The 23491-nt window shown below is 42.9% G+C and overlaps 1 protein-coding gene across 1 annotated transcript in view; it reads right to left on the bottom strand.

The window, feature by feature from the left end:
• The window catches only part of EDC4 (enhancer of mRNA decapping 4), a 226702-nt gene that overhangs the window by 30726 nt on the left and 172485 nt on the right, over window positions 1-23491 (bottom strand). The window contains exons 17-21 of the mRNA XM_066582703.1: window positions 16363-16525; window positions 11025-11476; window positions 2906-3058; window positions 1349-1385; window positions 1035-1212 (exon numbers count right to left, since the gene is read on the bottom strand). Of these exons, the coding sequence (XP_066438800.1) occupies window positions 1035-1212; window positions 1349-1385; window positions 2906-3058; window positions 11025-11476; window positions 16363-16525 (983 nt within the window). The remainder of the gene's footprint in view (window positions 1-1034; window positions 1213-1348; window positions 1386-2905; window positions 3059-11024; window positions 11477-16362; window positions 16526-23491) is intronic.

Raw genomic sequence — 23491 nt, 5'->3', positions numbered from 1 at the left:
GGAACTGTGCTTAGGTTCCAAGAAAAGTTGGACAATAGCTATTGTATATTATTGTGGAATAAAAGGCAGTGCAAAGACATTATTTGCAAAAAAAAAGAAGAATCTGTGGTGCACTTTATTTGCATTTATTGAAGCATATTGAGACTCTGAGACAGTAATAGTCTTAAAGGAACACACAGTAACATCTCATCTCAGTTCAAGATGGGTGCAACCACCAGGGATAATTGCCAGTGTAAAACTGACAGCCTATTATATTTGCGACTGTTTTAACAGGCTTTCATATATGGCAAAAGCGAGAGCCATTGTTAAGCACCAGACTGCCATAGTAACTAATTGGCACCCCAAAGTCGTGTCTACAGGGATGACAGAGTAACAAAGGGACCCCTTTCCCTCCGTTTGACTGCCTAAATGCCATAAACGCTATTGACTGCGCCATCTAAAGGCTTAAATTGCAGACATTGAAGATAACTCCAAACCCAGCAGCTGTAGTAGGATGTCAGTTATGTATCAAAGCAGACACCCACTATGGATGTCACAGGCACAACTTCTATGCCCATAACATCAAGCGGACATCACTCACACACCCAAATTGTCCATATGAGGATATGCACAGCAAAAAAATATGTTTAGATAAGTAGCCCATACACAGAATAAAGTTGACGAACATTGACAATTTTAATTAAAACAGTCGTTCATCATGGTAAATTTAACATTGACAGCCAAGTTAGTAGTGTTTGAAAGTGTCAGATGAAAGATAATTTGTTCTTAAGAAAGATCTTTTGTCCACAAACTATTTTCCAATGACAAAAAATGTTCCCAGAAAGACCATTTGTTGTTTTACCAGCGTCACTGAACAGGTACAGTACGGCCAGTGTAACGACTCGAACGGCCAATAGACTCAAACATATATGACCGAGTCTGTGAAACAATCCCTAACCGGACAATCATTCATTCAACACGTGTTCAACCATAACCCTACGTCTATAGAACGTTAATCGACGGCTTTCATTCTTAACAATATAAGTAAAGGATACGTTCTTGCTGCTGTTGAGTGTCAAATACACGTTCCACATGGCCCATTATAGAATTCTGAGAAGCATCCAAATGTTCAGTAAGTCTCTGCATAAGCTCTATTTGGTTTTGACGAAGCTCTGAAAGTTCCCTTTGTTGAATGTACAGAAGAGACATCAGTTCCCCATGGTCGAAGTTTGTCTGAAATATTCCAATAAAATTTCTTATGGTCAAAATAACACATTTTCAGTAGAAAGCTTTATATTTAATCTCAGGTAAATGTGGCTTCCAAAATGTTCAATAAATATGGTTTTGCACTTTGTTTTTAGATACTTACTTGGTTTTCAGCTATTTTTGGAGACAAGGTCAAATCTCTAAAGAAGAAGAAAAAAAACACAGATATTTTTATACATAGACTGAAAAAAACTTTAAATCTTATGGTCATTAAGAGTAAGGGCTCATTCACACCGGCATCATTGCTATGCGCATATTTTTTACATGCATAATAGGGACAATGTAAACCCTGTTGATTTGCATTGAAGCATTAAGATGTCCGTTTTTCAGACGTGTATTTTAAGCACATGGAAAAAAAAAAATTTTCTTTTGCAGCACACCCTATTTTGGTCCGTAGACCAAAATAGCACATTAAAGTCTATGGGATTTCATAAAAACAGTCCATACGAATGACACATGCATATTCATTCATTAAAGCAGGAGCAATCACTGCATTTTTTTGTGTATAAAGGAACATAGTAAATACACACAAAAAAACCTGCAAGAACATAATAGGCAGTAAATGCACACAGTTCTATGATATGAAACCGCTGTGCATCTCACGCACCTGAACTGCATACAGCCCTATGAGTGAGCCCTAAGGCTGTACATGTTGGATTTGCCGTAAATTTTAGGCAGCAAAACCCATACCAAATAGTGTCATTTTTGCAGGAGATTTTAGAGTGGAAATGCTGAGGTTGTGCTGTAGATTTCACCCTTTGCAATGGGAAAGGGTCAAAGGCACAATTAAAATCTGCACCATATATTGGCATCTTGTAGATTTAAAATATACACCGTAGGTCAAATTGCAGATTTTCTCCATAGTGTGTGGATAACATTTGTTGAAATCTCATTCACATAGCTTGTTCTGTACATTTCAGGCAGGCAATTCCACTGAAATGGCAAAATTTACGCTACCTGTGTATGTAGCAATATTTAAAGCAGATATCACATAGCCATAGGATATGCTAATAGTGCTGAAGTCCAGATCAAGACAAGCAGACTTTATAGAAGGTTAAGAGTAGTTTCACATCTGTGGCAGGAATTCAGTTTTCCTGTTCCATTCGGGGAACAGGAAAGGGGAATGCCCATCTTATGCCGCTGAACAGACCCCATTGACTATAATGTGGTTTCTGCTGAGCCGCCTGGCATTTTACCAGAAAAAAAAAAAAAAAGAGCTGAATGCAGCACTTTTTCTTCCAGTATTTTGTGCTGGGTCTGTGATGGAAAGTCTAATCTATCAAAGTAATGTATTTTTTACCCCGCAAGGTGAACATCATCAGAACTGGACTTTTTTGGTCACCCCGTCTTCAAGAAAAAAATCCTATTGACCCATAGAATAAATCCGCGTGTACGCCGCAGAAACAAGACGCACTCAAAGATGGTGGAAGTTTTTTGGTACATTACATCGTACCACTGAAAAATACAACTAGTTTTGCAAAAAACAAGCCCTCATACAGATACGTCGATGGATAATTAAAGGAGCTATGATTTTTTTTTTTTTTTATAAAAGGGTGGAGGAAAAACAGAATGGAAAAAAAAAAAGAATGGTCGTGCCCTAAAGGGGTTAAAATCTAACTAGAACTACCAATAACAAAGTTTATGTTAAGTATAACCATACATGTCATCTTTGATGGACTTCTTGTAAGGTTTTGGGGAACAACGTGGCGATACTTGGGTATTCCAGTCATTCATAAGTAGACGTGGACTCTGTCCCTTTCCTCCAAAACTATTTAAGCTGGATGCAAATGCGGTCACTTCATCATCACGGTCACTGAAAGAAAAGAAACACGTAACTGAGTACACAAATATATTTAAAATAATCTGTTGAAGAAAACTAGGAAATGAATCTAAACCTTGCAGCCATTGAAAGACATTTCCTCCTTCAAAACATATATGTTTGGGAAGGCTTTCATGTAAATGCACACCCACACAAGTCTATTGTGCACTGCCAGTGGTATCTAAGGGGTTAAACACTGGGTTCTAGTCATCTGCAAAACCAACCGCTGCAATGGGAGCTTGGCTGTATATTACACCCGACTCGTGCCATGAGGCGGGAAAGGGTTAATTTTAGATGAAGAATTTGAGATTAAATAAAGCGACAATTGAGAAACATTTGAGGGATAGCTGAGTGGATATAAAAAGCTCTCTCAATGATTAGCCAAAGTGCTTCATAAAGAAAATTACTATTACCCAAAACAAAAAAAGGACTTAGAAGGAACAAATGATGAAGTTTTGTAAAGTAATGGTGTAATGAGCCTAAACCGCAATCGTGGTAAAAGGGCTATTAAAAACCAAACTTCATTTTTCCATCCCCATTTGCATAAGAAAAACCCTTAACCCCTATGTTTCTGTCAACGGGGGCTTGGTTTTGACAGGACAAGTTGTATTTTTTGTGTAGCTTTACAGACTATGTAAAGTATCGAAAAGCACAGTGGGGTGAAGTTTGAAAAAAAAACCACACACAATTTTTGGGGACTAGTTTTTAAGGCACTACGGCTAATTTGACACAAGCGAATGCCATATCTGGCTGTGAAATTCGGTCAGATATCGCACTAGCCAAAGTGCAATGCTCCCATGGATGTGAGCCATTTGTGTGTTAAAATAACCACCCATCACTTCCTTAAAAATAGCAATGCTCTGCTGGCTTTTAGCCATGGCGGAGGATCGTGGAGAGCTTCCCATTGTTGTCAACAAGTAAACCTCATGTCACACTCGCCGCGCGATGCTGTGTCGGCCCCATTGAAAACAATGGGCAATGCGGTGCATTCAGAGGGAATGCCCACAGATAGGACATGCTGCTCAGGTGTATGACCCCATTCAAAAGAATGGGGTTCATATTAGTGAGCGATTTGTGTGTCTCACAGTTTTTGTTATGTACTTTATTATAGTAAAAATTTTAAAAAAGTCAAACTGACAATGTTTTAAAAAATTATTTCATGAAGCCGTGTAATGGCTGTTTTTTACATGGTAAGCGGTAGATTTTATTGGCACCCTTTTTTTTAGTGCTTCTTATTTAATATTGGGAGATGCAGCGTGAGCATGCCGGAGCCGGATAGAAGAGGGCAGACAGCGCAAGCGAGTCTAATCCCGGCAGAATGCAGCTTTAGTCGGCGCCATGGAGACGGGGACGCCAGCACCAGAGGGGTAAGTGTATAACTTCTGTATGGCCAATATTTAATGCACGATGTATATTACAAAGTGCATTAATATGGCCATACAGAAGTGCTTAACTTGCTATCACGGGACAACCCCTTTAAGGCTGGGTTCACACTAGGCGTATTCCTGTCGGAAATCATGCGGTTTGGCCGCAGCAAAAACCGCAAGATTTCCGTGGCGGCTTTGAAGCGGCCCGGCCGCTCTCTTTTTCGTTGCGGCCGGCGCTCCCATAGAGGAGAGCGCGGCCGCAACGAAAGTAAACAATAAATAGACATGCTGCATCTTTTGAAACCGCAGCTGCGGCGGCCGTGGTTTCAGCCGGACTTAGGGCTCATGTCCACGGGGAAAATATGATTTAGGATCCGCAGCGGATCTCCCGCGCGCGGATCCGCACCCCATAGGGATGCATTGACCACCCGCGGGTAGATAAATACCCGCGGATGGTCAATAAAAGAGATTTAAAAAAAAAATGGAGCATGAAAAAATCTGGACCATGCTCCATTTTCATGCGGGTCTCCCGCGGGGACGGCTCCCGCGGGCTTCTATTGAAGCCTATGGAAGCCGTCCGGATCCGCGGGAGACCAAAAATAGGAATTTAAAAGAATTACTCACCCGGAGCGGGCGCTGAAGGTCTTCTCTTCCTCATGGCCGCATCTCCCTTGCTTCGGCTCGGCGGATGTGCCCGGCGCATGCGCGCGGCACGTCGACGACGTGCCGGCGACGTGCCGCCGGCGTGAGGAATTCATCCGCCGGCCGAAAATGAAGATCCGGCCGTGAGGAAGAGCAGAGCGTCCCCGCCCGCTACGGATAGGTAAATGCTTTTAAATTGCTATTTTCAGCGCCCATGTCCGCGGGGCAGGAGGGACCCGCTGCAGATTCTCCAGGATCTGATTTTCCCCGTGGACATGAGGCCTTACCGCAGCGGATTGGCCGTCCCGTGTGGATGAGATTTCTCAGAAATCTCGTCCACATGGCTGGCTAATCCCGAGATTAGAGGCCGCGGGCGGATTTGCCGCGGTGAAATTCCGTGCGGCAAAACCGCGGCAAATCCGCCCTGTGTGAACCCAGCCTAACAAAATGTGCCTATATACCTTTTTGTTTTCCCTTTATTTATATATGAAAAATGGATAAGGAGACAGTTCTGTTTTTTTTCTATTACTACTTGAAATGTTTATCACATTAGTGGGCTTGAACTTGTGCTCATCTGTACAATATATACAATATATTAAATAATGCATTTGGGGTTAGCAACCATCCAGAAATTCCTGGTCTGTCTGTAAAAATATGGGACTTTTTTCCGTTGTTTGTGAAAAAAATAAAATAGATGTGTCTCATTTTTCTGAGGCTGGTGACTGTAATTAATGTCATTCTAAGACTCACAGCAAATGCCAGTATTGGAGTTCACATCAGTATCTGACCTATAGAGATTTACCACTTATCTTTATTATTTATTACGCTTTTCCAGTTTCCCCTTGAAAAGAATTTTGGTTGTCCATGATTTTTAGTTAAATGATTACATTCTACAGGTTCTACATTTAAAATGGATTTGCTCCAGTGATTAGAAATTTGAAAGTCAATCTACTGATCTTCTAACAATTCAGCGACGGGGATTACAACGATCCGTCAAAAAAGTTAAAAGTGACAGCCTTATGGAGACCTTGTTCAATACTCCAATCTGATGAGAACTTGGCTAAATGTCTCCTAAACTATCCACAGACCTGGCATAAATCTAAAAACCTGGGGACTTAACACAGCCATTATGTAGCTCCAGTGCCTCGCCCCTTTAGCTCTGTTGGTCCAAGGTGGGAATCTACTTCTTGCGGTCACGGTATCACTTGTACATTTATGGTTAGAACAGATGTGTTCACTAACTTTGATGGGTTTAACATTGTGCATTACATTTCTTGTAATAGGTGTATTAGAACAGGTGTGATTTATTGCATGACTTGCCCATGTGGGTTGATGTACATAAGAACGACTACCTGTGAATTAAAATAATGCATTTTATCTCATCAGCTCAAGCGGGCCCTTCAATGGATTTGAAACCCTTAATTTGAAATTTGCTAATATGCCAGATCATCTGCTAGTATCTACCGTAGGTTTTGGGACAGAAAGAAAGTCAACACGGCCTTTAAAACCAATATCTCATAGGGTACCACAACATCTAATTCGGACACAATAAACAAAACTTTCTTTTAACCCTTATAATACTTTGTATAAAGCCCATGATAACACTGCTTCGATTCTGGGACCCAAATTCTTAAATTTTAAAAACGTATCCCCACTCTTATGCATTCTCAGAGACATTTTCTGAATGCAGAGATCTAGGAAGAGATCACTTAGGCTTATGAAAATCTCCAACATGGGAAGGCTCCAGGCCCTGATGGGTCTACAGCGTCATACATTAAAAGAATAAGGATACATTGGTCTAACCCCTAACTAACCAGTTTGAAAATGTTATGAGGGGTGAGAGGTGAGACTCCATATAGTAAATCCAAAAAGCAATCAAGACCATCTGTTCTCTAAAGCTACAGCTAGCTGCTGTTGCCAGTGATTAGCAGCAGCTGACATAGGAACTGGTCAGCATCAACCAGGAAGGACAGTGCATTTGTGACAATTTTAAGTTGCAGAAAAAGCCCTTTAAAAGTCTGATACAACCCTGAGGTGTATGCCATTCGGGACCTGATGATTTGTCTATCTAAATTTTTTAGTTTTTAAAGATGGCTCCACAGCAGATCGCCGCCGCCGGGGTACAGAAAAGAGCTGACAGGCTCACCACGGAGAATTGCGGCTAACCGCAGCATGCAGCGATTTAAAACCCATGAGAGGAGAATTGCTATGATACTCCGCTCGTGGACAGCAGGGCTGCGCTTTCCATAGTAGTCTATAGAAAGCGTTCGCCATGTTTCCCACGGCCGGATTATTGCTACGGGAAGCGCAGTGAAGAATCGCCTGTGAACAGGCAGCCTCCGGTTGGTGATATTTAATGGAAGGTTTAATTTATTTATTCTACATTTCACCCTTAATCACCTTCTACAATTCTTCCCTCATGAGGGCTCAGTCACACGGGCGTTTGTACACGTGTCTGACAGTTGCATTTGCGATCCTCGTCTCTATATACCCAATGCTTTTCAATGGGAGGGGTCACATGAGCGAATTTTACATGCGCACAAACGCATGCAGCGAAACTTATAGGACACAACGATACACAGAACACAAGTAACTGCATTCTGCGGCAAATCAGTATTCTGTGTATGTGCGCTCAATGGGGCCGGCGGCAGCAGCGCCGACCCCATTGAGAACATATACTGAAGATCATGATCCTCTGCCACAGCTGTCACAGAGGAGCGCAATGTTCTCCCATTGAATTCAATGGAGCCAGAAATACAGCTGGCTCCATTGAAAGCACTGGGCTGCAGGCAAGCGCTGTAGTAATTTTCTGGAAAGGGCTTCAAATATAAGCCCTTCCCTGAAAACGATCCTAAATAAGTGTAAAAAATAAATAAATAAAAATTCTATACTCACCTCTCTGCAGCTGCCATGGCTCAGCCGCGTCCAGACGGCTCTTCTCCCTGCACTGCTCTCAGTAGTATTCAGCAGGCGGGGATTTTAAATCTCCGCCTGCTGAATTAACTGCCTCTGATTGGCTGAATTCATTAGTGAGTGATAGCTGCCTCTGATTGGCTGAGCGCAGGGACCAATCAGAGGCAGCTCTCAGCTGTCCTTCAATAGCTGAAAGTTGCCTCTGATTGGTTACAGTGCTCAGTCAATCAGAGGCAGCCCATTCAAATCCCCACCTGCTGAATACTACTGAGAGCAGTTCAGGAGAAGAGCCAGCTTGACGCGGCTGTGACCTGGCAGCTGCAAAGAGGGGAGTATAGATTTTTATTTTTTACACTTATTTAGGATGGTTTTCAGGGAAGGGCTTATATTTGAAGCCCTTCCCCGAAAATTACTACAGCGCTTGCCGGCAGTTCACTGCTTTCAATGGAGCTGGCTGTATTTCTGGCTCCATTGAATTCAATGGGAAAACATCGTGCTCCTTTGTGACAGCTGTGGCAGAGGATAGCTGGCAGCATTCTTTTTGAGTGTCAAAACGCCCGTGTGACTGAGCCCTTTTGTGCAGATAAACGCTGCTAGCAGGGTTTTTTCACGCCATGCCGCCGGCTTAGGTCATGTGATTTTTTTGAACGCATCAGTTATGCGCACAAAAAAAATTGAGCGACTAAAAGCCCGTGTGACTGAGCCCTGACTTGTAAAAAGGACACCATTTTCAGTGTTAATTTTTTTACTATTTTTAAAATTGAAGAGGTTTATCGTTTGTTTTTACGGTTTTTTTTTTGCAATGAGTCTAGCTCCATCTTTGCTGCTGTTATTTGCCTGTAACATTGTTCCTTCTAGTTTTTTAGTGCTGCTTCATTGCTTTAGCAGTTTAAATATTTTCTGTTTTTTTTATAGCTTTATTTAGCCACGTTGGTTTTTTTCCTGTTCCTAACCCTTTTATTCCTGTAAGGTATGAGCCACTCACAATATTTAAGATGATTTTAAAAGATTTCCCATTTGTTGTCTGAACTCTTATTTTTGAAGACATTGTCATAGGTCAGTAAGGTTAAGGGTATCTCTAACCTGATTGAATTTAGCCTTCCTGAATTTCTGTGGTTTAGCCTCAATAACAGATTCTCACTGGATTCCGTTATAATTGGGGGGTAATAACAAACCCCCTATGAGAACTTTATTACACTTCTCCCACCATGTATTTCTACCCAGAAACTTTATATGTTAACTTACCTCACATATATCTTCCTGTAGTGTGGGCTTTAGAGAAGACTTTAAATAAAAACAAACACTTCACCTTTCAGTTTTTGTACAATCTACTTTGAATAAACTATAATCCTGGAAGTTAACCAGCCAGTCATAGCGTTCATCCAACCATGTCTCAGTTATTCCCACTATAACATACTTTCCTTCAGCCATTACTACTTCAAGTTACTATGCAGTTTAGATATTTTAGGTTATTTTAAGTGTGCCTTATTAACTGTTCCGACAGTGCTAACTTCACTAACCCTTTCCCCTCATTTTCTTTACTTAGTTGCAGGTCGCTGTCTATACTATCTTCCCCTTTGTATCTATGATTGCCCACCCCGTCCCCTTTAAATACTACTCCAACCTTTCAGCCATCTTCTGTCCAAACACAAATGCAATATTTCCATGGTAGAGCCTGTTGCAAACAGCAAAGTTGACCTAATTCTCCAGGAACCCCTCCTTCAGCCCCTCCTAGTAATCCATCAACCAGATTTGTGATTTGTCAAACTGGACTGCCAAGAAGACAACATACTTTTCTGTGATTCCAGTATATATGTGACAGATTGCTTTTTCATTCCCCACAATAATTGAGTCCCGCATTACCAGGGCCTGTCTAGCCAGCCTCGCAATCCTATTCACCTTCTTATTAAAGCAGACATTTCCACCACATATAAAAATTCCCACCCGCTATCCCTCTCTACTTCTCCTCACTGCTGGTGATATATCCGCAAAACCTGCCCCCAACACTCTAGCACCCCTCCAATCAATCTTAAACTCTGCCTCCTGACTAATACGCTTCCCCCCCTTTCCACCCCCTCCCCGCATTACTCCCCAGCCTCTTTTCTCTGCCAACCCCTTCATTAGCTATCAATTGTCACGAGAATCCAATGCAAGGGTAATCCAAGGCTTTTTTTTTTTTTAAAGAACTAGTCCTCTTTATACACCTGTGAGCTAATATGCTGTTACCTCCCCACAAGTAATCTCCAGTCCTTGCAAGACCTCCTTTTCTGCTCTCCTCTATCATATTCAGGATTTCTCCTGTGTTGCACCTATACTTGGGAACTTGCTACATCTATACACGAGACCCTACACTACCTTGGAAAGCCTCAAAAACAACTTGACCTACATTTTCAGAAAAACCTGCAGCTACAACAAGAGTACCTTCTATTCTCACCCATCTGCTTCCTTCTGCCAAGCTTCCTCCTCATCCTGTACCTCAATCTCAAGTCACACACGTAAAGGGCTTTTCTGAGATAAAACATTTCTAAAATGGCTCCCCGTGGCCAAAACAGAAACAGTGGATACTCGCCTTTCCCCATAAGTCTTCACCACTAGAAGAGGCGAGTATCAGCTCTTTGTTATGTTTTGGTCACAATGGAGCTGTTCTTAAAAGAAATCCTTTATTTCGGACAACCCCTTTAAGGTAAAACATACTTGAGAGCACGACAAACACGTGCAAGCTCCCAAATTTAACTGCCATAATAAATCCTCTGGTTGGAACTCTGTAGTGAGTAATCAACAGAAAATGGGCATTTTATAGACATCAAGCACTTCAACAATCTGTGTGCTTGAAAGGTCTAAAACTTTTCAACGGACTCACTTTTACTCCTAAACAATTTCATTTCACAGCATTAGCCGTTACAGTTGCACTGGTTCACAATGGGTGTGGCAGCAAAAGCTGAACTCCACAATTAGGTGGGGTGTCCATATACATTTGGTCATGAAGTGTATATACGCATTCAAACACATTGCTCTAACAAGACATTTAAAAGCCATACCTTTCTAGTAAGCTGTTTTTTGTTTCTCGTGTTATATCAGGTGCTGCTGGCCACGGCTGAGAAATAACGTCATCTATCTGATGCTTTGCATTCTCTAGACATGAAGCACTGATTAACTCGCTGTCAGACATGGAAGACGAAAACTCCAGCGGCCGTAGCCCCAGTGCTGATGTATTACGGTTACGTGTTGACAAGAGCTGCAGCGCAGAAGCAGCAGAGCTCATGCTTGGTGCTTGATTAGATGTACAATTCTCTTCTTGGACAACACTAACAGATATGGATGATGGATAATTTCTTTGAAGTGTCTCAGAGGCAATTTCTGGAATATCTTGGGATATAGCTGTGGAAGCACTTGATATCACATCTGGAGATCGTTCACGGGTAGGGGAAGACTGGGGTACCGCCAAGGGTTCCAAACTCTGTAGTTCTATGGGAAGGTTAGATGAAGTAGTCTATTAAAAAAGGGCAAAAATAAAAAAATAAATAAAATAAAAAGGTCAATATTTCAAAGTGGGTAAATAACAGTAAAATTTGATAAATTCTGTGATCATAAAAGTCAAGGCAATCATATATTCCAACAGATGCCCTGTGCGGCGCGAGCACACCGGAGCGGCCCCATTCAACAGAATAGAAGAGGAGACTGCGCAAGCGCGTATAATGGAAGGAGAAGAAGGCTTCGGTCGGCGCCATGGAGACGGGGACGCCAGCACCAGAGGAGGTAAGTGTATAACTTCTGTATGGCCAATATTTAATGCACGATGTATATTACAAAGTGCATTAATATGGCCATACAGAAGTGCTTAACCCCAATTGCTTTCACGGGACAACCCCTTTAAGTCTGATGTGACCAAGGTTAGACTTTTTGGCCATAATTCCAAAAGGTATGTTTGGCACAAAGCATATGCAAAGTGAAGCGTGGTGGAGGCAGTATTATGCTTTAGGGCTAATTCCCACCGCGTATTACGCGGCAAAAATCCGCCGCGTTGCCCCGCAGCTATATTAGGTTCTATTGAACCTAAGAGCGCAATGCTCATGGTGCGGAATTCCGCACTGTGAAATCACACGTCCTCACCCACGGCATGTTCTATTTGCCGCGGGCGTACACGCGGACGGCTTCCATTGCAGTCAATGGAAGCCGTCTATCACGCTATCTTCTGTTGTAGCACAGCGAAAGATAGCGTGAAAACTCTTTCCTGCCCACTGTCACATGATGTGGACGGCACATCACATGACACGGCCGGCGTGTCATGCGCTCTATTGCGCATGCACGCCAAAGCGTCATGTGGAACGTCGGATCCGGAGGCAAGTATGGGGTCTCTGGGGGGAGGGGGCGCCGTGACGGGCTCAGCTGCGGAATTCCGCTTGTGGAGCCCGTCACAGCAGTGGGCACTAGGCCTTAGTCAACGTGGCACAAAACCTTCAGGCCTCTGCTAAAAAGCTAACAATGAAATGGAATTGTACCTTTCATCATGATAACAACCAAAAGCATACCACCAAATCATCAAAAGAAATGCTCTGCAGAAGATGATCAAAGTAGCGGAATGGCCCAGCCGGACCCCAGACCTGAATTCCATTGAAAATATATGGGCTGACCTGAAGAGAGCAGTATACACAAGATGCCCTCGCAATCTCAGAGATTTGAAGCACTTTTGCAAGGAAGAGCGGGAAAAGATTGTCAAGATCTGCCATGCTGATAGTCACCTACCCAAAAAGACTGAATGCAGAACCAAGAATACAATACTGGATGTAATTGAGGTACATTCTGTAATATAGTTTTTGACAACGTTAAGCTGCATTTACCATCCATTACCAATCTATTTTTAACCCCCTTAATTTAAAATTGACAGAAAGGAGTATTCACAGTCCAATTACAGCAATAAGCACTGGAAGAATGCCCCCAAAAAGCTATTAGAATCATGTATTTTAAAAATCAGTCTTAGTAAAAACTAAAGTACCCTTTGTCATATACTCCAAGTCTAAATATGTGAGGTTTTCCTTTAGGTTAAAAACAACCCAAAGTGCTATATTTTAAATGGTTGATAAAACTCCAGGTATAGAGAAGATTATCAATGTATTGCCAGTACTTAACCACATTAGTTTTAAAGAACTCCATATTATAAATAAACAGGGACTCAAATTGTTCCATAAAGAAGTTATTTCAGTCCCAAGTAACTAGGGTGGGGGGCTATTACTACTGGGACTACTGTGGGGTTAACCCCTTAGTGACAGCCAATACTCCTTTTTACCTCACTAATGGGCTTTTAACCTGCACATACTTTTTTTAAGGCAGTGGCTTGGCTGTCTGCTGACAGCCTGGCTCCTGCTCTAACTGCAAGATCGCGTAGCTCCGCCCCGTCACGTGTGCAGATTCCAGCCAATCAGGAGGCTGGAATCGGCACACGTGACGGGGCGGAGCTACGCAATGCCGCGTAGAAGTGGGCGGAGCCAGAACGGCGCTCGTGCCCGGACCGACCAGAAGGGAGAAGACCCTTCTGCGCAAGCGCATCTAATCGGACGATTAGACGCTGAAATTAGACGGCACCATGGAGACGGGGACGCCAGCGCAGGGAAGGTGAGTATATAACTTCTGTATGGCTCATATTTAATGCACGATGTATATTACAAAGTGCATTAATATGGCCATACAGAAGTGCTTAACCCCACTTGATTTCGCGGGACAACCCCTTTAAGCAAATGAAAGGTAGAGGAGGCTCCTTCCGTCACCTCTCAGTATCTTGCAGTGTGATTGTAAAGTAACTCTAGGTTCCCATGATAGATGTAAGCCTGACAAAAGCCATCATGTCTGCAATGTAACTACCTATAAGGACCCACCTCCAGCAGAGTCTAATAGGCTGATGTCATAGGCTTATTAGAATGCAATACATAAGTAATGCAGTGTAATATCCCAGCGTTCAAACTATCGCAAGTTCAAGTCTCCCTTAGGAACTAAAAAAGAGCACCAAAAAAAGTTAAATAAAGTTTGATTGAAGGTTAAAAAAAAATCCAGTTTAAAGAAAATATGCATTTGTTGCCATAAAACACTTTTTTCAATGGATAAAAAATAAAATACAATATTTAATAAGGAGCAGCACAAAATAGGTATTACTACATTTGTAACGACCCAGACAATGAAAATATTTATTACACATGGTAAACACTGTAAAAATAATTTGCTATTTTAATAACATAATAAAAAGGAATCTAAAAGTCACATGTACCTCAAAATACTAACAATAAAGACTACATCTCTACCTGCAAAAAACAAGCCCAGCCACAGTTCCGTTGCTGGAAAAACAATGCTATCGATCTTAGAATGCGGCAATGCAGAGTCAATTGATTTTCTTTAAAAATGGGATTTTATTGTGCAAAAGTAGTAAAGAATAAAGAAATCTACATAAACTTGGTGTTGCAGTAATCGTGCTGATCCAGATAAGAAAGTTATTACCGTATATACCGGCGTATAAGGCGACGGGGCGTATAAGACGACCCCCCAACTTTCACCTTATACGCCGGTAATATAGTGTAAAAAAAAAAATCATTACTCACCTCCCCCGGCGTTCTGTCGCGCTCCGGCAGGATGTCGCTCGCTCCTCGTCCCCGGCGCAGCATTGCTTTCTGAATGCGGGGCTTGGAATCCCCGCCTCCAGAAAGCTAATACACACGCCGTCAGCCAGTTACAGCCATTCAATGACAGCATTGAATAGTGTGATTGGCTGAAGCCACGTGCGCCTTCAGCCAATCACAGCCATTCAATGCTGTCATTGAATGGCTGTAACTGGCTGACGGCGTGTGTATTAGCTTTCTGGAGGCGGGGATTCCAAGCCCCGCATTCAGAAAGCAATGCTGCGCCGGGGACGAGGAGCGAGCGACATCCTGCCGGAGCGCGACAGAACGCCGGGGGAGGCGAGTAATGATTTTTTTTTTACACTTTTTTTTGGTATTACCGGCGTATAAGACGACCCCCGACTTCAGAGCAGATTTTTCGGGGTTCAAAAGTCGTCTTATACGCCGGTATATACGGTATAATATTTTTACTGAATCATGACCGCTGAAAGAACAAAACAATTTTTAATATCTCCCCCCAAAAATGTAATAAAAGTTATAAAATACAATATAATATATACACCCCACAGTGGTGCCAATAAAAAATATGATTTGACACACACAAAAAAAAAAAAAAAAAGCAAGCCCCGCATAAGGCTATGTTAAGAACTTACGGCTCTTGCAATGTAATGACAATCGCCTAGTCCTTAAAGCAAGAAATATGTTCTGTCACTAAGGGGCTATTACTACCACTGGGGCCACCGTAGAGTCAACATTACCACTGGGGCCACCGTAGAGTCAACATTACCACTGGGGCCACCGTAGAGTCAACATTACCACTGGGGCCACCGTAGAGTCAACATTACCACTGGGGCCACCGTAGAGTCAACATTACCACTGGGGCCACCGTAGAGTCAACACTACCACTGGGGCTACCGTCGGGTTAATACTACTACTGGGGCCAATATAGCTGTTACTACCGGGGCCAATATAGGGGCCGCTGTTACTACCGGGGCCAATATAGGGGCCGCTGTTACTACCGGGGCCAATATAGGGGCCGCTGTTACTACCGGGGCCAATATAGGGGCCGCTGTTACTACCGGGGCCAATATAGGGGCCGCTGTTACTACCGGGGCCAATATAGGGGCCGCTGTTACTACCGGGGCCAATATAGGGGCCGCTGTTACTACCGGGGCGACCAATACAAGGGTTCACTATTACTACATTTGCTCTGGAATTTACAGTAGCTGTAGCAGCACAGTGGATGAGATTTTGAAAATCTCATCCATGCGCTGTGGAAAAAATCTGAACAAAACCCGTGCAGATATTGACATGTGGTGCGGAATTTAATTACAGAGCATATTAATTTTAAATATAATTTATATCAACAGCCCATCCTTGTTCCAGCTTTCCTACCTGTGCTTTTTAAAAAAAATCTTTAAAGGCTCTGTCTTTTTTATAACCCCTCCCTCTGTCCCGCTTCGGGGCTCCACGAGAAATTTTTGCTTCAAAAAGGGCTCCACGGCTGAAAAAGTTTGGGAACCACTGACTTAAGATAAAAGAAAGTTACCACAGTCAAGTGAGACTTTGTTAAATCTGTGGAAGAATCTACAGTTCACAGAAAACCCCCTACAGAAGAATAACTGAAATCAACTATTTTATTGATAAATAAAACCATGGAGTGTAAAAGGGCCAAACACATATACACCAAAGAAGAATCTACAATCACATGTAGTTTTACTACATGACACAAGACCTACCCAACAAAATACAGTAAAGGGAAAAGAATTCATACCTGAACAACAGATCTAGTAGTTAGTGCGTCAGACAGTCCTGGAACAAGCACTGCTTGAGTTCTTGAAGTTGCTTGAAAGCTTGCACCGTTTGATCCACTTATACAAGCGGTTAAGCTATTCTCCATCTTCACCTTTGGACTGCCGGTAAGATCATCACCAGACCTAAAAAAAAAATTATTTTTTTAATACAGTTTTTACATCTCCGATCAATGTTCCATGTTACACAGGACAGTGATTTTAAACAAATTATTGAATTCTTGGCATATGCAGAAATATGAAGAGGTAATACACCAATAAGATCATAACTTAATGCATGCAGGAAGGCGTAACCTTTAATCCTCCTACAGTTTACCCCGAGCAGAGTTAGTTCTGCAGGAGTAGAGGACATTATAGTTTTGGACAAACTGAGCTCGTTCTGATAGAACCAGGCTGTAGCTCTAGTTCCATCAGTGGTAGTAAGATGCTTTGGGTGTCATTTTATTTGTTTTAATGGTATTTACTATAAAATATTTGTCCATTCGTTGCACACCAGATGTCATACAGAGTAGCTTAGATATTGTTTGAGTCTTACAATAGGAATATATAGAGACCATTAACTTATAAACAATAAGTAAGCAAATAGGCAAGTAGTTACCAGGTAAAAGGAGTCTGCTAGAGTTCCAGATACTTCTCTAAAAGAGGAGTAACATATAGGCCTACAGTGGAAAAAGAATTTGCAAATCACCCCAATATACAATGGCTGCTCGATGTCCAGGCTTTCCAAATAGACCGAATCTTGGAGAATGTAAAGGTGTTGCATGCTAGCATTTTTTCAAAAACATACGTTTAATCAAATTAATAGTTTCTCCTATGGTGGGAATATCTACAGTTTTCTAACGTCACAATATGGATAGATTGAACACTTTGCATTCCAATATTCGAAATTTCAGTGGAACGTGTGTTCGTCAATATTGATCAATGCTAGGGAAGGGGTCCTTGGGACCATATACTTAAACACTCAGTCCCTAATTAAAGATAGTCAATTTGCCACAGCACTCACAACACCTTAACTTGAAAGGAAGGATGATCTCAAATGTAAGGTGCACGCTCAACACGATCCTGGACCCTGGATCAGACGTACATCAGCCAAACGAAATAGAGAAGAGCAGCACTCCAGGGATTTAAATTAAAGCGATGTCTTTATTGTGCCCATACAACGTTTCAACCCTAAGCACAAGGGTCTTTGTCAAGTCCATTTCTCCTCCAACAAATCAGCAGTACAAATTGGATATATTTGGGCCAAACAGGCTTTGGTATAATGCCATTGCAGAGTACTTTACATGATGGTTTCCACATGCATGCTATGTTTAAGTGCCAAATGAAAGGAACTTTATAATCAGGAGTGCATTGCCCCCTGACACACAAAGAGGAACTTATCCCTGTAAGGTAAGGAGCTGTAAGACCTGCTCACTTGTACGGACTGCAGACAGGATACAAATCCCCAATACACAGCAGGACTACAAAATCCTGGGGACATTCACATGTTCTACGTCCAATGTTCTGTACCTGTCCTGTGACATACGTCAGATTTCTAAAATTTGGCCTGGTCATTGAAAGGGTTCTGTCATCAGAAAAAAACAAAACGGAATCAATACTTACTTCTTCATCCCCATGCAGTCTTCTTACCGCATCTGCTTCTGGCCCCTGCAGTCCCCTGGGTCACATCACCTCCAGCCGAATGAATGCTCTTCTTTCTGTGCCGTTTGGTACATTCTCGTGGCAATAGTATATGAACACTCGCGGCGTGACAGCGCACATGCGCAGTCTCGGCAACAGCCTGGAATAGCATTCGGCATTCCCCACTAGGCAGTGAACGCTACATCACTAGTGCCGTAGCGTACACCGACCTCCAGGAAGCAGAATGCCAAAAATGGATGCTACATAACTGGAAGAAGAGGATCCAGACTGCTAGAGGTGAGGTGACCCGGGGGACTGGAGGAGGCAGAAGAAGAAGATGTGGTAAAAGTATTCATTTGAACATGACTACTGCGAGACGCGCACAGAAATAGAACATGCTGCGATTTGCTTTCTGCGCGTATTTTCTATGGGAAATCCTGCCGCGAAATTTCTGCTCGTGTGCAGGGGGCCTAACACATTTTTTCTTTGTTTTACTACTTTAAAAAAAAAAAAGTTTTATTGTGCTAAACATGAATTGAATCTGCATTGTTACATTCTAAGACACAACATTTTTATTTTACCAGCAACGGCGCCATGTAAAGTCTTTTTTTGCGGGAAGCGTTGTAGTTTTTATTGGTACCGTTTTGTGGTATGTGCCCTTTAGATTGTTTTTTATTGCGTTATTTGGGAAGGGAACAAAAGAAAATGAGTAATTCTGGTGTTTGCTTTTAATTTATTTTTACAGCAGTCCCCATGTGCGATAAATAAAATGTTTGCATTGTCCGGGTCGTTATGAACGTGGCAATACTTATGTGTTGAGTTTTACAAAACTCGGGGGCTATTTTATCCTTTTAAAAGAGGGGTTTTGTGGGGGGAAAAAACGTGTATTTTTATAAACCGCATTTTCTTCTTTAAACTAAACTGTATTGAACTTTTTAATGCTATTTTTTAGTCCGTAAAGGGCACTTGAAGATGCAATTATCGATCGCTAGAATAGTACACTGCATTACTTATATATTGCATTCTACTAAGCCTATGACAACAGCCTATAAGATTCTGCTGGAGGTGGGGTCTAATAGGCAGACAGGAGGTCTATGTCATACTTCCAGCTCAGTATCAGTAAAAAAGAAGTATTGGCGGTCGCTAATTAATTAATTTACACCAGAAGCTGACATAAATAATCCAGAAAGCTATGCCAACTCCTAGCTGGCCCAAATTTCTGTGTTGACGCATGAAGGAGCTGCAATGTGACTTATCTTTTAATAAGACTTTTTAAACAAATTTTTACAGTAACTTACCATAGCATTACATTATACCACGATCTGACAGGCAGTCAAGCCACGCCACAGAAGGCCCCCGACTGCCATGGCAACTGAACGGCAACCCCCGAACATCGATTGTGGCTTTAAAAAGCCGCTGTCAGAATTGTGGTATTTAAGGGGTTAAACATCTCCGATAAGTGGTCCTGCTTATGGCAGTAGTTGTGGCCGGGTGTTGGCTCTAAGAAATAGATGGCAGCCGCATTGTCTGGAGCAGGTTTGACCCCCTTCCCACCCCAGATCCTCTGCATACAAACCCCTATTGAAGAACATATCATCAGTAGTCATGTTCAAAAAATCAGATTCAAGGATCAGGGAGGAAGGACAAGAAGAGGGAAATGAGTAAAGAGGGGCAGATATCACATATAAATACCCTGTAGAGAACTTGTCTAGGCACACCCTTAAGCCCGATTCACACGGGCGGATTTGACTTGCGCAACGCACGATGCGGGAGTTTGGCAAATCAAGCCGCACATAGGGGTGCATGGGTGCCCGCAGAACAGCAAAACGCATGCGGATGTGATTTTTTTCCCCCTGTCGTGCGGAACGCACGCACAGGAAGAAATCACAGCATGCTCTATTTTCCTGCGGATCCCGCAGGGATGGCTTCCATTAAAGTCAATGAAAGCCGCCCGGTCGGTGACACACCTGCAGCTGTCACTGCGGACGGGCCGCGGATACGCAGGAGATTCAAAAGAAAAAAGGTAAGGCACACGCGCCGGGCACGTCGGTCTGCGTACCCGGATGCATCCGCCGTGCTGAAGGAAGAAGATCCGGCCGCAAAGGAGGAGACCCGCACTGTTTCCGGAGAGGGAAAAACTTGTGTTTTTATGCTTATGTCGCCAGGCACGGGTGGATTCCACTGCGGGATTCAGCAGCAGAATCTGTGCGTGCCCGTGGACATGAGGCCTTACAAAGAGACTAATCTCTCTGCTGAGTCAAGTCTTGGGCTTCAACACAAAAAATTGATACATTGAATTTAAATTGTACCGGAGTGTTCTAAAATACAACAGATTTTCCTTACCTACTCACTTGCGGTTTCCACTGTTTCAGGTTTATAAATTTTGATTTTCAGGTGATCTCCATTTTTAGGTTGCCCTGCTGTTTGCATTCTAATTTCATGCAGGGGCCTATAGCAAGCCTAACAGTGTGCCAGTAGTTCACTGACCTGCACTTCCTTGACCTGGCTTCCCATGCTGCATAGCGCTGTTTCTGATCCAATCAGCAGAGAGGCAGTATTTGATTGCCTACCCCTTTGCTCTCCCAGAATGAATCAGGCATTCACAAACATTCTAGCCAAATGGTTAGTAAACCCACTATTATGTGTGCACAGACACACACATGCTGCAGCAGTAGGAGAGGCAGAGATTGTGGAAATCATCAGAGTGTCCGCAGATATGTTAGCCTGCAGGCTCTGAGTGCATTGTAGTACCCCAGTAAGGATAGCTCCTCCCCCGGTTGCTAAGAAATGTCCCCATGTCTATTACTACAGAAGCTCTGTACCTATGAAAGAGTGGATTGCAAAGAAACTAGAAGGGAGACTCCTAGTGGCAGACACTTCAAATTTGATTTACGGTAGTAAAGAAATTAAATTTTTAATGTAAGTATGGCCTTCTGCACATGGGCGGAAATTCCACAACAGGTTTTCCCGCAGAATTTCCACCCGTGCATGCTGTCATAGGATTGCATTAGATAATGCAATCCTATGCAGACAGCCACGATTTGACCGCGTGAAAACTCGCACGGTAAACAAATCGCAGCATGTCCTATTTCTGTGTGAGCCTTGCAGAGCGAGGCGCCGAGAGAAGGCAAGCGCTGGGTCACTGCAGGGGCATGGCTCGCATCCTGCTGCAAGAATTCTCACAGCAGGATCTGACCCGGACGTCTGCAAGAAACCTATATTATAGAAATGACAAGACTAGCACAAGCTTGTAAATGAGCATAAGTTATCTGAAGAGTTAGTGCCCCTTTAATGTATACTAATAAATTCACAAGCTTTCCTACACTCCACTGTCATTTTCGAGATGGACAGTTACTTAATAAATGAAGACACCTAGGTCACTGATATTACAAGCACTGTATGCTCCTCTTCAGTGAACGTTAGATTTCAAGACCAATGCAATATCATTTCTCGTCAACAATTATAACATGGGCTGGGACTAATCTATGGATATGAATAGGTCATTTTCTATGAATAAAACACACTTCTATCATATACATTCAAGGCCTAGGGCATTAGATTTATTTTAAAAGAGCATAGAAAATGACCTACTAAACTAGCTGCAGTTGTTAATACTTCTGGAAACTCATAATAAAGAGTGAATGCACACGGGCGGAACTTCCACGGCGGGATTTGCCGCAGAATATCCGCCCATGCACGCTGCCATAGGATTGCATTGGTTTATGCAATCCTATGCAGACCGCAGCAATTCGACCACGTAAACACTCGCATGGTAAAAAAAAATAAAAATGTAAAAAAATCACGGCATGTCCTACTTCTGTGCGAGCCTCGAGGAGGCCGCACAGAAACTTCACCGCTGAAGTGCCGGCTCTGCTCTGCGCATGTGCGGCTATGCACCAGCTGGCACATTGCAGAGCAGAGAGAAGACTCCGGAGGAGGTGAGATGCGGGTCACTGCAGGGGCACGGGTCGAATTCTTGCAGCAGGATCTGACCCGGCCGTCTGCATTCACCCTAAGTAAGACTCAAATTCAGAAAACATGTGGACTGTTCTTAAGTAACCCAAAAACAAGGATTTATTAATTCATTCTACAGATAAGAGCGGGTGGAAGTATGTGATTAAACCATTTGTGGTTATTTTAGTGAGGATCCAATAGATACATTGTTTATTGAAAGCTGTCTATTAAATGAGGTTATGGCAATTGGTGCTACTATACAGAAATATGACATCAATGTAGGACATCCAGTAATACCCATCTTTTACTCACGCCCAAAGATCCATGAAATTTTCATTGAGGCCCACTGCTGCTGGATCTTTGAGAGAGGTTGGGAGAATGGGTGGATCGTCATCTACAACTACAGGTCAGCCGACTTCCTAATCTCAATTGGGGATATAAAACAAGCCACTACTTAAATTGATCAGTTCATGTGGTCTGAAAATGTATGAACACTTTTTTGTGATGGGATAGTTCACTATTAGAGATGAGTGAGCGTACTCGGCCACGCCCCTTCTTCGCCCGAGCACCGCGATTTTCGAGTACTTCTCTACTCGGGTGAAAAGATTCGGGGGGCGCCGTGGGTGAGCGGGGGGTTGCAGAGGGGAGTAGGGGGGAGAGTTAGAGAGAAAGAGCTCCCCCCTGTTCCCCACTGCTACCCCCACGCCATCCCCCGCGCCCCCCGAATCTTTGCACCCGAGTAGCCAGGTACTCGAAAATAACGATGCTCGATCGAGTAATTACTCGAAATGAGTACGTTCGCTCATCTCTATTCTTTACCCATCAATTCTACATTCAGAAGCATTACAGGCATTGACAACATTTTTTGAGACAGTACAGTAATTATACACCAGAAAAAAAAATTTACCTATTGATATCCCGCTTATAAAATGAGGCATAAAGAAATTAAATGTAAACAATCTTACATCCATAAACAGGAGAGTCAATTTGGGTGGTGCTGTTGGTGGGGTTCCTCTTCCCTGGCTAATATTTACATTGTGATGTGGGTAAAGACTTTTGTTTTGGAGGACACCAATTCTATTTCCCACTTCCCTCAATATCAGGTGGCATGGTTGTTATATAGACAACCTCCTGGTATAGTGTGGTACTAAGGCCTCCGCCCACAGCCGTGTAGGACTCCGCCAGCGGAATATCACAGCGGAGTCTGACATGGCGCCCCACAAAGACCCCATATTCACCTCTCCGAATCTGCTGCGAAAGTCCCGTCAGGCAACCCGGCGCAGTGCAGTGTATGACATGCCTGGTGGTGGGAGGTGACGTGTATTCTCACGATACTTCCGCTGTGCTCATGTCCGTGGGCATTAGCCTTAAGGATGATGCAGACTCAATTATTCGATACGTTTAATTCTGTGAACCTTCAATTTACAGCTACCTATGATTGTCCAGCAATTTCTTGGACATATTGACAGATATTGGAAGCACACAAAGTTGACGTTTGCCCGCTTCAGAAACCCGTGG

This window comes from Eleutherodactylus coqui, chromosome 11, assembly GCF_035609145.1.
Source record: "Eleutherodactylus coqui strain aEleCoq1 chromosome 11, aEleCoq1.hap1, whole genome shotgun sequence".
In the NCBI taxonomy this organism is placed as follows: Eukaryota; Metazoa; Chordata; class Amphibia; order Anura; family Eleutherodactylidae; genus Eleutherodactylus; species Eleutherodactylus coqui.
This window is presented reverse-complemented; position numbering and strand designations above follow the sequence as displayed.